The sequence below is a fragment of the Chenopodium quinoa genome, unplaced genomic scaffold (genome assembly GCF_001683475.1).
Source record: "Chenopodium quinoa cultivar QQ74 unplaced genomic scaffold, ASM168347v1, whole genome shotgun sequence".
Lineage (NCBI taxonomy): Eukaryota > Viridiplantae > Streptophyta > Magnoliopsida > Caryophyllales > Amaranthaceae > Chenopodium > Chenopodium quinoa.
In genome coordinates, this window is record NW_018744593.1 from 1,168,801 (window position 1) to 1,184,346 (window position 15,546).

Here is a 15,546-nt window from a genome sequence, read left to right on the forward strand (position 1 = left end):
TCCTTTAATATAAGGAAGCTTCTCAAATAATATAAACTTCAATCACCAAAATTTCTTCAGATATGACGAAATTTCCATCAATATAAGGAAACTTCTCTATCAAAGCACCGGCCCTTTCTTTACTTAAATTGGTTCAAATTTTTTGAACATTTCTTATAAAAATGACTCGTAACAGTTTGCGTAAAAAGGATAATTATAATATATTAAGCATATTGGTAATAAAACTGGATATGACCCCATCAGAATCAAATTGAATTGAATCAATCTAAACAACACCCTGAACATGACTCTACCTGAATCCAATACAACCGACCTGATTGCCACCTCTAATAACTACAAAGCACAAAAACCAATTTCTTGTAAACGGCCTAAATCCCAACTGTATAGCAAAGAGAAGCACACAGTTTTAGCTATAGTAGACATTTTACTTCTAATGCGGCCTATACCTTAAGCTATGTACCAAAATCATTGGCTGAGGCAATTTCCTAGAGAAGTAAATCCCAATTTTAAGAAATAGGTCGAGCTAGGAACACATTAACTACTCCACTACGGATGACTCTTGGGGTTGGAATTGTTTTGGTAAAGCATTGCTGTCAAAATAGAAGTGCACTCAAAGATCCTTATTTTGATAAACTTCAAAAATCCCAGCGCAACTTTGAAAGAAATACACAAGTATCAGTAACATAAAGAGTATAGCAATAGTAGTATTATCCCGAATACGTCATTTGATCATGTGTTTAGAACATACTCCCTTCGTCCACAAACAGTTGTCAGATTGTGCTAAATCCTAAGCTAGCAGACTTACATTCATTTCTCCTAGCCCTTAACCTGATAAGACGATAACAATGTATTAGCCTGTTAGGCGCAACAGCGTGAGAAAAGCTAGACGAGGCGCAAAGAGGACTCCTCAACAACAAAGAGAGAAACTAACGCTAACCTTTCCACTATAGTACAAATGACAAAAAACCAAAAACCAAGTACGAAAGGGATGGAACAGAAATAGCATTTGGTGGTCTTTGCATAAGCAACAGTTGCAAGAGATCAAATAAATTTAACCCAAGTACACAAAAGGATCCACCAAAATAAGAGAACAGGAAGCTTGACAGTTGACAAGCACTCCCTCTCGCATTTTTACAACTCATGTTGACAGCCATTTATACGCCCACCAAAATTTCCGAAGAGTTTTAAAATCTTCACACTATAGCAAAAACAAAATAATCCACATAAAAAAGTTCCGAATAACATCTATATCAGATAATCTTTCAATTCATACTTATAGTTTTCCTTTTGGCAATCATTTTATTTTCTGAAGTTGCAAATCAATTGTAATGTTACTTATATGGACAATGATTCTCTCTCATTCTCTAGAGGTGTCAAACACTGACTCAACTAAACTAGACTCGACCTAACCCGAATCAAATCAGACTTTGATCCACATGAACACAATAATCTAGTATGACTGAAACCGACTAAACCTAGCCCGACTAGACCTAATCTGAATCCCAACCGGTGACCCGAAATGACACCTCTTCTAATCACATGAGAATCCCTTTTTTCTCTCCTCTCTTAAAATACTGTGTATTTCCTAAGTTGTAATTAAAAAGGAACAGAGAAAGTAAATAAAAGAAGCCAAAGGGGTAGAAAGAATTTTGATGCATTCAAGTAAAATAAATTGAAAACATATCTGGGACAATAAATAAATTAATGAAACACATGTTGCTAGTGGGCAGGCCGGAGAAACAGAAGAATCTTCAAACTGTCAGTGGCCAACTGTTATAATCGAATTCAATGCCAAGCTGCTAGCTTCCTTCCTCCTATATTACTTAAACACTAAGGAGAGATATTTGAAGGGAAACAAATTGTAATTATTAAACAATAAAAATACTTTAAAAGAAGGTACAAATTAAGGCTTTGAAACAAAAATTAATAATTACTCTGTAAAACTAAGTTCATTCTCCCACAGGTGCTACTCTGTCAATCCCCCTCTCTTCATTTGGTCATTCTACCATGGTGTAAAATACAATCAAATTTAATGGATTTAAATTCCTGGTTGTATTATAGAATTATCTCTATTTGACATTAATTATCAGATATTCCAACTTTTCAACCAAGATTACAATGTAATTTACAAAGAGTCACATTAATAACTTAAGAAGCTACATAATGGGTACCTTAATTGTAAACTCATAGCTTATTAGGAAAGGTGACGGGAACCTAAAATAGTACCCTAGACGGAGTAACTATGTGACCGTGAATCCAGACGAGGGTAAGTAAGCAGATAAATGTCCCAATGCAAACTGCACTTGACATTATTGAACTAGACCCAGTACATATGACTATAAACTTTGATGTAATATAGAAATTTCTTGTCTTGCTTCAAATAAGACAAATAATCAGATACCAAAGCTCACAAAGGGCAGGAAATCAGCAAGTGCTTTCAGTATTTGGTGGTTAGGAATGTCAAACCATCTAGCATTAAATTTCTAATACTTTATTAAAGAGTCATATACTGGGATACATTTTATAATTAAGGTACAGGATTTATTAAATATGATATTAAATATAATCTTATGACTTAATTAGTTGAACTGGTTTTAATTTGTAAACTAATATATAGATTTAATAAGTTGCAGTCAATCTGGCATGTTAGCCCTGTACTTAACACTCTAGACACAAATAACATCCTTTAATTAATCAATTTGCTAATTGTATTTTGTCGTTGCATAACTTAACCAAATTACACTAAACAAATATATTTTATTGTAAAAAACATGCGAGTTTTCTTAATTTTAAATTTTGAGGGTTTAATGTCAAACTAAATTCAAGTGTAATTATTAGCTGAGATTTATGCATTAGCAAGCTATAAAATCATTTTCTAATGCCCCCTAAAGTCTTATGATGAATCAACTAACTAATAAAATAAATGATTCTCCTTTTGAAAATAATACTAACATACACTGTTTTGGATTATTCGTAAAATTTGACATACGGCCTAAAATAAAAATATCTTAACTATCATAAAAGGATATTCTTTTGAAATTATATACTAGTAAATTAATTTCGGACGTAACATTTTAATTTTTGGAATTTATGGTTAAAACTTAAAAGGCTTGTAATACAGATGCCAGAATTAGAAGTATAGGTTGCAAAAAAAGATTAGGTTTTATTTTATTTATTGTTATTCAACAACCGAAGCATGTGCAGTCTTTGGTCCCCAAGGCTAAAACCTTAATTAGAGAACGTGAGTAAACTAATCTAGTCCCTACCCTTCAATACACCATAAATGATCAACCAAGAAAAATTTCTTATTAAAAATCTGATTGTTACTTACAGTATTTCATTGAATCTTGAATGTACTAGATAGCTAAGTTGACGAGACCCGAAAATTCACATCCATAATTTTGTCTCTAATGTACATAATCATCTTTTAATTACCCTGTATTACTAATTACTTTGTAAATATGACTAATTGATCATGTAAAAAGCAATACATAATACATCAACAAATATTTACGTTTATTTAACCCTGGCTGGACTGTCGAACACATATTTAACATGACAGCCATAAAACAACCACCGTTTTCCCTAACCCACCCAGAATCTCTAAACAGATTGATAAATCAGAGAAATTCATGTTTTACCACCTTAACCATTCATGACTCTTAAAAGACAATCATATACATTATATTCTACAGACCTTTTAACAAGAACAACTTACATATTACTCCCTTTTACCCAAGAAGATTGTAACAATTTCTAAAACTAAGATAAGTGTACTGCAGACTATTACTTATATCTACTTTCGATTGCATAATTCCTATATAAATTTAGTCACGTAATGATACTTCTACGGAGTATTATATTCTAGGATGAGGACGACCAATTTTTAAAATTTATATCAACTTTATGAAATAAATGGTCTTTAAGGGAAATTATGATATATCTTTAATTGCGAAAAGCTTAAAACAATGCAGCATTATTTTTCAGACACTTGAACAATGCTTCTAATGAACATGTACTTAATTGCATTAATAAAAGCTTTCAATCGTTCACTACACTCCAAAGCACTGTTGCACAAAACTAGAGGCGGATCCAAGTACAAAAAATTAATACTAGTAATATATAACCATTCATAAACAAAAATATAATTAATAATACATAAACATCCATAAAGAAGATGTTTGGAAAAAGAAAAAAAAAAAAAAAAAAAAAAAAGTAGCTCCATTTTCAAAAATTAAAAAACAATCATTATTTGAAATCATAAATACCTCTAATGAAATTAATGGAGCAGATAAGAAGCAAAAATCGGTAATTAAATATATTCTTGTCTTTTAATGATTAGAAAAAATATGAAAATTGTTTTTGGACAGGAAAAACAGATAACATGATGATTTTGTAGATGCTCAGACTCTAATACTTAAGCAATGTGTATAATGTAGTCAATCCAAAAAGTACTTGCTTATTTGCTATAATATGATAGCAGTCCTTCCTGACAGTGATAGTAGCTTAGTAATGGCAAATTTAAGATCAGCTAAGATTTACTAAAATATTGTATTACGAAAATATGAAAATACCAAACATGTTGGGTATTAAACACATTATAAATAGACAAAAATACCCTTGAAGCAAATAAAGACAGTTATGAAGCAATAAATAAAAAAATAAATAAATAAACTAAACTTTCGAGTGCTAGATGACATTTCGCCAAATTCTAAATTTCTAATATTAAAATCAGCAGCAACAAAAATTAAAAATATAAATACTAGTATATTTCTTATATAAGAAAGAAAATAAAAGATGTTTTCACTTGGTTGATTAACAGTTGTTTTACATTGCTATATCCATAATCAGATTTTGACTTTATTATCATTTCTCTCATTTTCTTGCATTGTTTGATTGGGTTCTACATACTGACTTCACAATTACTACAAGCTAAAACATGATTTCCATATCAGGCCTCAAATGTCATTATCAGCTCTAGTACAATCTCAAGTGAATAAGGCACTGGGCTGAGCAGGCACGTAAGCATGAATTTGGCATGACCCAGCATGAATATGGCACGGCCAAGCATGAGGCGCAAAGAAGTTGGCCACGGGGCTTGGGCTGAGTCTAGGCCAAGGTTTTGGGGAAGTGACAGCATGGTCCACTGTCATTCACTCATTCATACTCTCAAGTCTCAAGCAACCTAATGGTAATCAGCTCTGATGCAATCTCCTCGAGCAACCCAATAATTTGGCTAACATTATTATGAGCTTCATCACCTAAATACTGGAACTATTCAGCGGAGCCTACTTTCAATAGACTAGACAACATTAGTAATTTTCTAGATGGGCTCCAAGACACAACATATCAGACAACTTAAATCAAATCCAATGTGAAAGCATAGATTTGCTGCCATGCAAAAGCATCTATCCCCATCTGATTCACGAATCCTAACTCACCTAGTAAGTACAGCTCAATGCAACAATTCTCTCAAACTACTCATCTGAAAAAGCCGCGTCCACTAAGCTAATCAATAACTAGGGGCAGGTGGTTTACATCACTGCTTTTAGGAGTATATTTTGGTCACGTTTTTTATAATACTATCTTTGGGATCACAACATTTGATATTTGATAGACGTGGGTATATGTCCAAGTGCAGGGCTAGGCTATACTATAAAAACTATCAGTGTTTATGGTCCTTAATGAAGTGTCAAGATTCCATACCCATGTCAGTACTAGTACTCTAACATAGCTTGCAAAGAAACAACTCAGATAAAAGCTGCCCAAACTGATCCATTGAAACAAGGTAAATATTTAAATGGAAAGAAAATTACTGACTTCTTCATTAAACATTATTCGCAAGAAGTTTAATCCATAAAGAAAAGCAGTGGAAGCTCAAAAATATAATTTGGCTTAACATTTGGTAAATTCTCTATCTTCAGATGACATTTCTTGTGCCAAATTGGACTGTGTACATAAATGCTCACTACCTAACAGCTTGTCAAAATATATTTCTAAGCTAGAATTTAATTTCATAGTAAACATTAACATCAAAAGGCCATGTAAAAGATACCTTAGTACAACTAGAAGAGAAGAAAAGAAAGAGCTCCTTTACTTGCAGAAGGGAGCACCCAGTTGACTAGTCTACTTCTAGATGGGACTGACATAGTTGGCAAATCTACCTGTCAGGAAAGGAATACAGCCATTATAATCAAAGTTGGCAAGTTCAATATAATTTATTGATTACAGTACATTAAACATTTCCAGTAATGCAAAACTCTAAAAAAGAAGAGATTTTGTGCATACTTACGAAGCTAAAGTAGCAATGCTACAATAAACAGGTGTTCGAACAGTTAAAAGGTATAGCAATGTCCAATTGCACACTATCACATACTGAGAGTAAAAATTAAATGGATTTCAACTAGCTTAATTAGTTAAAGTCTTAGGGGGTGATAATACCGCCTACATTAGTTGCTGGTGGCTCTCCACACCACAAAAAATAAAAATAAAAATCTACTTCGTAATATATAGTTACTTCAACACTTAATTCTCAATATAATCCTGGATAGTATGGCACTGATGTAACAAAGCATTTACTTCCTCATAATACATCTTAGGCAGAAGCTGTGATTAAACCTATACAAAGAGTTTATAGGTACACAGTGATGTATATTCGTTAAGGCCAGTAAATAAGCAATATCACTGCCAAAGTAAAACACTTTAAATCTTGCCCTTCGTAATGTTGAATGGTCGTGAGCTTGCTGGTGTTGAAAGAAAGATGGTACAATTTCAAACATTGCGTAGCAAGCTTGTAATACCAGGCAAAAATATGGACCCAATTTGAGATTATATCAGCACTAAGATTACCAACTATTAAGTATTCTGTAGTCCTGTAAACTTATAGGTTCTTCCATTGACAGCTGTAGATGATAAATCTTGTAAAACCTACAACTTCAAAAGTGTCAATCTCAATTTCAGAGAAAGTGTTGGGCCTTTTATTTTTTTTCCAATTCCAGACTAGAATTCAATATATGGACGAGTAGCACAACACAAAATTCAAGTTAGCTACTGATAATACATTCGTCATCTTAGTTCTAGTATGTTATTCAAAACTAACAAACCAGTTTGGGGGAGGGAGGTGAAAGGATTAACGAATGTGCTAGCTAGTTTGCAATTAACGACAATTAAAAATAACGAAGACGGAAAAAACAAATAATAAATGAGACAAGGAGAATTTAACGTGGGAAACCCGAGTACCGGGAGAAAAACCCACCAATCCACTATAGAGTAATACTTTGATGAAGAACAATGTAGTTTACAAGCTTTCAATTCACCATGAAAGCTCCCACCCCAAACTCACCCTCTCAAACACTCAAACCCTAAGTGTTTTGGGTTTACATTGAGGCTTTCTCTCTCTACATCTTTCCCTTCATCCTATTCCTCACTCCTAACAATGACAAAACAAGAATATATATAGTGCAAGAGTACAAGGAAGATCAACGGCTAAGATTACATCCCGAACGAAATAAAAGAAATCACAGCATTGGAACAGGGCAGCGAACCAAGGGTGGTTCGGTCGAGCTCTGGGAAGTCAAAAGGTTCTGCTCAAAAACCTGGTTCGACCGAACTACTGCGCGACAACTCTCCGTAAAACGGCCATAACTCCCTCGACTCTTGACCAAATCGCGCTTATGACCAGTCGTTGGAAAGCTCTTGAGACAAGCTATCACCTTTAACTTGAATCATCTCAATATCATTTCTAGATCTTGAGATATGCTCATTTGAAGTCAGCTCCTGCTTTTCATTGTTGCTTTCCACCAAGCAAACAATCCATGGCTTAACTCCAAAGCTATGCACCCCCTTAGCCTTCTTGAACCGTTCTCTACACTTCTCAAACCCAACAATCTCCGACGTGGAAATCAGTTTAAGTGTGAGAACAAACACACTACACATATACTCTCATGGCTTCTCCATTGTGCTCCAACATCTCTACATAAGCTTTACAATCTCCTAACCCGAAAATCGGCTTATCATCAAGAGATCACACTAACGCAATGAGTCAACCATCATCATCAACATCTTCGCTAATCACCATAGCAAAGACTCGCTTTCTCTACACCAAGAAAACAAACCCACTTCCACTTAACCAAGGAAGTGATATAACCTTGACAAACTCATCACACAACCGAGGGACTTTCCCTTGTTCTCCAAGCACTTTCACCATGCTCCAAACCGAACACACCCTCCAAAGCAACACACAAGCCAAAGGAATTCATCTTTGCTCTTGGAACAACTCACCATGCTTCCACCCGAACAAAACATCATTTGCTCCACTTGTTTCACCACACACAATGCCCTTGTGTGCAACACGTTTCCTCTCTACCACGGAACAACACCGAAGTCTACACCAACTTCGACACAACCATTTCCTTTTCACCAAGGAAACACCATCTCCTCTTCGCCAAGGAGACTAACCATCAAGATCAACACCAATCTTGATAAAACCACTTTCTCTCAACCAAGAAAGCACCACTTCCTCTACACCAAGGAAGTAAAACCCGGAGTCTACACCAACTCCAACACACCACCTTCTACACGACAAGAAGGCAATGAAAACATCGAGATTTCAACCAACCCCGACAATACATTCATTTCCTCTACACCAAGGAAATGACACCTCCTCTCAACCAAGGAAGCAAACATCAAAGTCTACACCAAATTTGATAAACATCACGTTATCCAAGGGAATTTCCTAGTTCTCCGAGTACTCCAAATATGCTCCACACAAACTCAACCTCCGTGACAAACACAAGCCTTTTGGGCCTTTTCCTTTGTTGATGGAACACTCCTACCATGCTCCCACCTTAACAAGCACTCATACTTGCCTTTCACACACATAAAACCATGTGTGCAACCATCACTCACAACCATCATGTGAGCCTTCATGATACACCTTCACCTGGCACGTCTTTCCCGAGCTTCTTCTATCATTGAAACACCGAACACCACGGCTTCTCTTCAATGACAATCCAACCAACAATGTCTACCGCAAAGATTCACATCACCTCAACAAAACCCATGTGAGACCCCTTCACTTGACATGGTTTTTCCGGCCATCTTCAACCATTGAAACGCCAAAACCACGGCTTTTTCTCAATGGCAATCCGACCAAGCCATGCTTCCGCAAAGAACTCACCCCCATGACTACCCATGTGTTTTCCAAAGGTAACAAGGCACCACTCCATTATCCCATGAACTTCAAATCAAGTTCCCTCAACAATTTCTCCATGGCCCTCCCTCACACACATGTAGCCAACAATAATGTTGAGTTTACTACCAAATATCAAGATGGGGAAAATCTTGATATCCTTTAACTCCAACATTATTAACACTCTATAGATTTCAATCCTCCTACTCTGTCTTCCATTGTTAATCAAACACAAAATTCAAGACTTTTCAATTTCAATAACAACCAATTGAAATCCATACCAAAGACTCAAATTTTGAACACCCACAACACCAAAATTGAAAATTTAACACCAAAAATTCAATCTTTGGACTTTCCAATCACAAACAACAAGCATACCACACAAACTAACCCTAAAAATCCGCCAAAACAACCTTGGCTCTGATACCAATTGAAAGGATTAACGAATGTGCTAGCAAGTTTGCGATTAATGACAATTAACAATAACAAAGACGGAAAAAACAAGTAATAAACGAGACAAGAAGAATTTACCGAGTACCGGGAGAAAAACCCACCAATCCACTATAGAGTAATACTTTGATGAAGAACAATGTAGTTTACAAGCTTTCAATTCACCATGAAAGCTCTCACCCCAAACTCACCCTCTCAAACACTCACACCCTAAGTGTTTTGGGTTTAAATTAAGGCTTTCTCTCTCTACATCTTTCCCTTCATCCTATTCCTCACTCCTAACAATGACAAAACAAGAGTATATATAGTGCTAAGAGTACAAGGAAGATCAACGGCTAAGATTACATCCCGAGCGAAATAGAAGAAATCGCATCGCTGGAACAGGGCAGCCGGTTCGCCCGAACCTACCCTTAGTTCGACCGAACCAGGGGTGGTTCGGTCAAACCTCCAAGAGGTTCGGTCGAACTCTCGGAAGTCAAAAGCTTCTGCTCAAAAACCTGGTTCAGTCGAACTTCCGCACTGCGCGGACAACTCTTCATAAAACGGCCATAACTCTCTCGATTCTTGACCAAATCGAGCTTATGACCAGTCATTGGAAAGCTCTTGAGACGAGCTATCACCTCTAACTTGGATCATCTCAATATCATTTCTAGATCTTGAGATATGCTTATTTGAAGTCAGCTCCTGCTTTTCATTATTGCTTTCCACCAAGCAAACAATCCATAGCTTAACTCCAAAGCTATGCAACCCCTTAGCCTTCTTGAACCGTTCTCTACACTTCTCAAACCCAACAGGAGGTGGGATGAAATCAGATCTACCACAGGGTGAAAATCTGAGAGGTTGGTAATGTCGCATCAATATAGGCCGGTAATGTTAAGCATCAATATTCAAGGTAGGCATACTTCAAAATTAACACATACACACACATCAGCAAGCCAATGTGGCAGAGGAAGAAAACAGTGCAGGGTGGAAATCTGAGAGGCCGGTATTAATAAGCATCGATAATCAAGGTAGGCATACTTCAGAATTAAAATTTAAATTGATAGTAGCCTGAAAGAAAAAGATAGATAGATAATTAGTTAGTTAGATAGTAGCCTCTTGAAAGCTTGGATATCATTTAGTTTTCTGCAATTACAGTTTAGTAAACAAATCATCTTCCTCATCCCTTCAATTCTTTCATTAATGATGTCCAAGCTAAGATAAATTTTAGCAAATGGTACAAAAAGGTCAACCTAAATGAGAAATATAAGGACAAACAGGTGATACCGATTTTCAATCAAACAGGCAGTTAGATGAGTCCTAAATGCAATAGCATCTTTTCAAAAAGGACATGTATGAGTGTATGACACATAAAGGACAATATGCTAGCCAAACAACAGATATCATAGCTGTGCATCATAATCAGATAAATAAAGCATGGAAGCTTTTACTCATTAAACAAGTAAACAACAGTGTACAACTTAAAATGTATACATAACAGGATTATCAAACTGATTGAGATGGAGGTATGACTGTGTGACTGTATGACTACATGATGGAAAGTCACAATTACAAATATGCAAATCTTTCAGAACCTGCACCATGTTTGGATAAAAAGATGAGTATATATCTTCTCTATTTGGATAAGACATAGCACATAGGGCAAGTGAAGGGAAAGGAAATATAGGGATCCATACCCTTCCTTTTTAATAACCAAATCCCTTCATTGTTGGAGAGATTTGAAAAGAAAATGGATACTATTTCCCTTCCCTAGTTTTCTAGCTCCACCCCACAATTTCTTTTCCTGCTTTTTTTTTTCCCTTCACTTTCTCTTCATTATTGTCTTCCAAATATAGTGTTAAGCACACAAGAAAAATTTGCAAGCAATGGATGCATGTAGCCATAACCAGCTGCTCCTACTAAGATTAGGTAACTCTCTCTTCACTAATACCCCCACAGCATTACAAAAGAAAATCGAGCTTTAGAGGGTTCTAGGGCTAAGTATTATTAAGTTATAAACTTGGGAAAGATCCTCAAAAGGCACAATAGAATTTTTTACACAGCCAAACAGAAAAGGACAAAAAAATAATCACCCAAGATACAAAGCTGTGAACCACAACTCTATGAAAAATTTGTCAATGGAGTAGACAATAAAAAGGGAAAATAAATAAATAACAAAGGTACTGCTATGATTATTTAAGAATCAGTAAATATAATGTTGAAAGTGTTAGGGGAAAAGAAAAAAAAAGTCAATTGCACAACAAATTAAGGATCTGTTTGGTCGGGGTCTTTGATTAAGAGAAAAGGAACTGCTCTTTAACTTCTTGTTGTTTGCTCACGTTTTTCTTCTTTGTTTCCTTTCTCCAGTTTCCATGAACAGAGTTGCCTGTTAGCCCAGATACCTAATTCTTGTTTTTCCACCATTCCCTAGGACATGGATTACCCCAAATTTGATTTTTGCTTACATAATATACTGTCACCTATTACCACAATGCCAAAGCCACTGACTGCCACAACAAGTGCACTATCATCCCGGAGGAACTGCCATCCAAGTTCCCACCATGACACCTTTTGTTAGCAACCCCAACCTAAAAAAAAACCTCTTCCCAATCCCAGAACACCAACCAACATCACTATATTTCCTCCACACGAAATCCCCAACTCCCACCACTTGTGTGTCTTCTAGGAATACACTTAGACAGCAATTCACACCTCACCCCCATCGCATCCAACCAAGACCCGGAACAGGATAGAGGGCAACAACCAACAAGCCTTTTTAGTTGTGTCAATGATGGCTTAGATTTAGCCACATGGTGGTCAGACTTGCCCGCCAAATTTTGGAACTTTTGGCCATTTCCAACCACCAAAGATTGGAATTTAGACCAATTCATCATATCAGTGGCTAGTATAGTGAAAATCTGAGTGGTTATTGTCCAAGCTACGAGATGGAGAGTGATATAAACATGAGATGGACGTAGTTAAAGAGAGAAGGAGCAATTGAGCTTGAGCATGATGATACAAGATTGGGATGAGGTAATGGCAATATAAGAAATTGGAGGTGACGAGATTGTTGACGCCAGAGGAGAGTTGGTGATGAGAGGATAGGTATATTCACTTTTATCAATATTTGACAACCAAACAAACACAAATGAAGATTAAATCCAATCCTTTTGCCTACCAACAAAAAAGATAACAGAATTGTTTTCTAGTTCTTTCCTTTGGCTTATTTAATGAATTAAACGGAAGATCAACGTTTCACTTTACAGCTCTAATGGGACATAATGGAGGATATTAATTCGCCTGAAGCTATGTGCATTGGAAAAAATAATTGAGTAGTGCTTATAGCAATTAGCAGAATAAACAAAATGGTTTGATAACTTCCTGCCTATAAAGAATAAAAGGCACCTTCCATACACAAGAGATATAGATAATCACCATCAGAGTTGGCAATCTTGACACTATGTGAAACTAAGACACTATCTATTTCCGACAAAAGGCATTCCTAAATGTACATAAATGGACCTTTTTTCTCATGCCAGAGATGTCATATAGCCTTACATAAAGCCACTTGATGGTCAGACTTATTCTGAAACTTTTGGCCATCTCCAACCACCAAAAATTGGAATATAGACCAATTCATCACATCAGTGACTTGTGTAGTTGAAATTTGAGCAGTTATTATCCAAGGTAGAGGTGACGAGTGGTGACAATATGAGATGAATGTGACGATGCAATAATGGAGCGGAGGTGGAATAGAAGAATGTGGTGGAAGAGATGAAAGGAGAAATTGAGCTTAAACATGGTGACATAAGATTGAGATCATGAGATGGAGAAGTAATGGCAATGAGAGGAATTGGTGGTGGTGAGGTTGTTGAGACCAGAGGAAGCCTGGTGATGAGAGGATAGGTGTATTATTTTTTCAATATTCGACAACCAAACAAACACAAATGGTGATTAAATCTAATCCTTTTGCCTACCAACAAAAAATATAACAGAAGTTTTTTCCAGTTCTTTCCTTCTGTCCTAAAAGGAAGATCAACATTTCACTCTATAGCTCCAATGCGGCATAATGAAGAATATACATTCGCATGAAATTATGCACAATGGGAGTAGTAGTGCTTCGAACAATCAACAAAATAGTTAAGATGGTTTGATAACTTCCCTTCTACACAAAAAAAAGCACCTTCCATACACATGAAAAATGGATAAGCACCATCAAAGACTTGGGAATTTTGGCACTAATTCGCAAATAAGACACTGCCTTCTATTTGCGATAAAAAAGCATTCCTATTTGTGCATAAATGTCACTTAGGACATTATAATTAATCCCTCCATTGATCACCTTTAAATCAAGAATTCATACAAACATAATTAAGAAGCAAAAAGAGATGAGAACTATTAACTAACTTAATTCAATCCTCAAAAATTGCTTAAAAGGTTGCTTAATGCTACTCGGAGCTATATGAATTCAATGTCTTATATCATATTAGATACTCATTTTACCATATTTCCCTTTCCTGAAACAATACAAAGCGAGTATTACCGGTCCTAAACCTAGTCTATGCGATACAACCGATGACCTACCGAAACTTCATTCAGACAAATTCACTATAATCACCAATGTACATAATCAATAATCACTAATTAATAATTAAAACAATCAATTAGCCAGCATGTTAGATCCCATCACTGAAATAAGACATTAAATCCAACCCGAAATCGAATAGCGATAAAAAGGACTTACATTCAGCAGAGGAATCAAGTCCATCAGGAAGCCTGGAAACAAGACAAGCCGAAGCAATGGCGCTATAAGCCGGAATAAGCGAGCACAACTCACGACGAACTCTAACAAAGAAAATATCATACAATGTCAGAATTCGATGAAATTGGAGAGAGAAAGTAAGAGAGAGAGATTGAAAGGAGTACCTGAATGAAGAAGGAAAGGGGGAAGGGGAGATTGGAGTACGACGAAGAAAGATTGGAGGAGATGAATTAATGGAGAATCGAGGAGAAGAAGATGGAATTGAAAATGGATTGTTCTTCTTGCAAATTGTGCGGAACAATGTTGATCTTCCGCCGATTGAAGCTGCTGCTGCCATTGTTGTGTGTTTTAGCAGATGATAGGCTTAGTTGAAACTAACTGCAAAACCCTCTACTAAACCCCTCTTCTTTTTTTTTTTTTTTTTTTCAATGGTACAAACAAGAGAAACACAAGAACAAAACAACATAAATAAGTTAAAGAGTTACAAATTTGAAGGATATCTAGAACCAAATTATCATATCTTTATACGGAAAAGTGTTAGCGCATAGTAGCTATTGATTTAGAAATCTATAGGATGGCAATATTGCAATTAGTTGGAACTTTGTAACATGCATGTGGGTCATTTAAGTGCCAAGTGTGTAACGGTATAGCACATTGTAACGAGGAGTGAAAAATTGAAGCGGGAAAAAGACTCCTTCAAAAGCAAATGTTGTCAGTAAAAAGTGAAAAAGGAAAATGGAAGAAGCTCTTCAATGGCGATGACGAATGCTCAGCTGAAATCCATTATTTCGTCAATGGTAAAGTCGAAATTGCAATAAATTGATGAAGAAGTAGATTATAAGAATGGGAAATCGTCGGCTGGCAGACATGTTGGGGGTCGATTTAGCGGAAGCATTGCGACAAGATGGCGAAGACGGGCGTGATTGCGCAAGGGAGTTGCGATTCGACTCTGAGAATGTAAGTGTCTAATTTATTGCGTTGTGGTAGATGTGTTTGGTTAATTTGTTGGTTGTTAATGAAATATAAAATTAAAGATTGGGTAAGAGATTAGGGTTTGTGACTCCGTAGCACACATTGTTGTAAGTATGAGTACATGTTAAGTGTTTATAATTGATCAATGATATAGGGTAATTGGTAGTGTAATTTAGTAATTATTGTGTATATT

The 15,546-nt window shown here is 36.0% G+C and overlaps 1 protein-coding gene across 4 annotated transcripts; it reads right to left on the bottom strand.

Moving 5' to 3' along the window:
* Positions 1 to 157: 157 nt before the first annotated feature.
* On the bottom strand, positions 158 to 14,837 carry LOC110699597. 4 transcript variants are annotated; one of them, XM_021877099.1, is made up of 4 exons: positions 14,546 to 14,837; positions 14,364 to 14,464; positions 6,056 to 6,160; positions 158 to 828 (listed from the first exon to the last, which is right to left on the bottom strand). In XM_021877099.1, exons 1-3 carry the CDS (start codon positions 14,716 to 14,718, stop codon positions 6,066 to 6,068), a joined length of 369 nt encoding a protein of 122 aa, XP_021732791.1. In that variant the 5' UTR covers positions 14,719 to 14,837; the 3' UTR covers positions 158 to 828; positions 6,056 to 6,065. The 4 variants fall into 4 exon arrangements, 3 of the variants coding, with proteins under 3 accessions (XP_021732791.1, XP_021732790.1, XP_021732792.1); XR_002506945.1 differs by having other exon boundaries at positions 167 to 828; positions 6,056 to 6,164; positions 14,546 to 14,835; XM_021877098.1 differs by lacking the exon at positions 158 to 828 and having other exon boundaries at positions 5,804 to 6,160.
* Between the last annotated feature and the right edge of the window lie 709 nt (positions 14,838 to 15,546).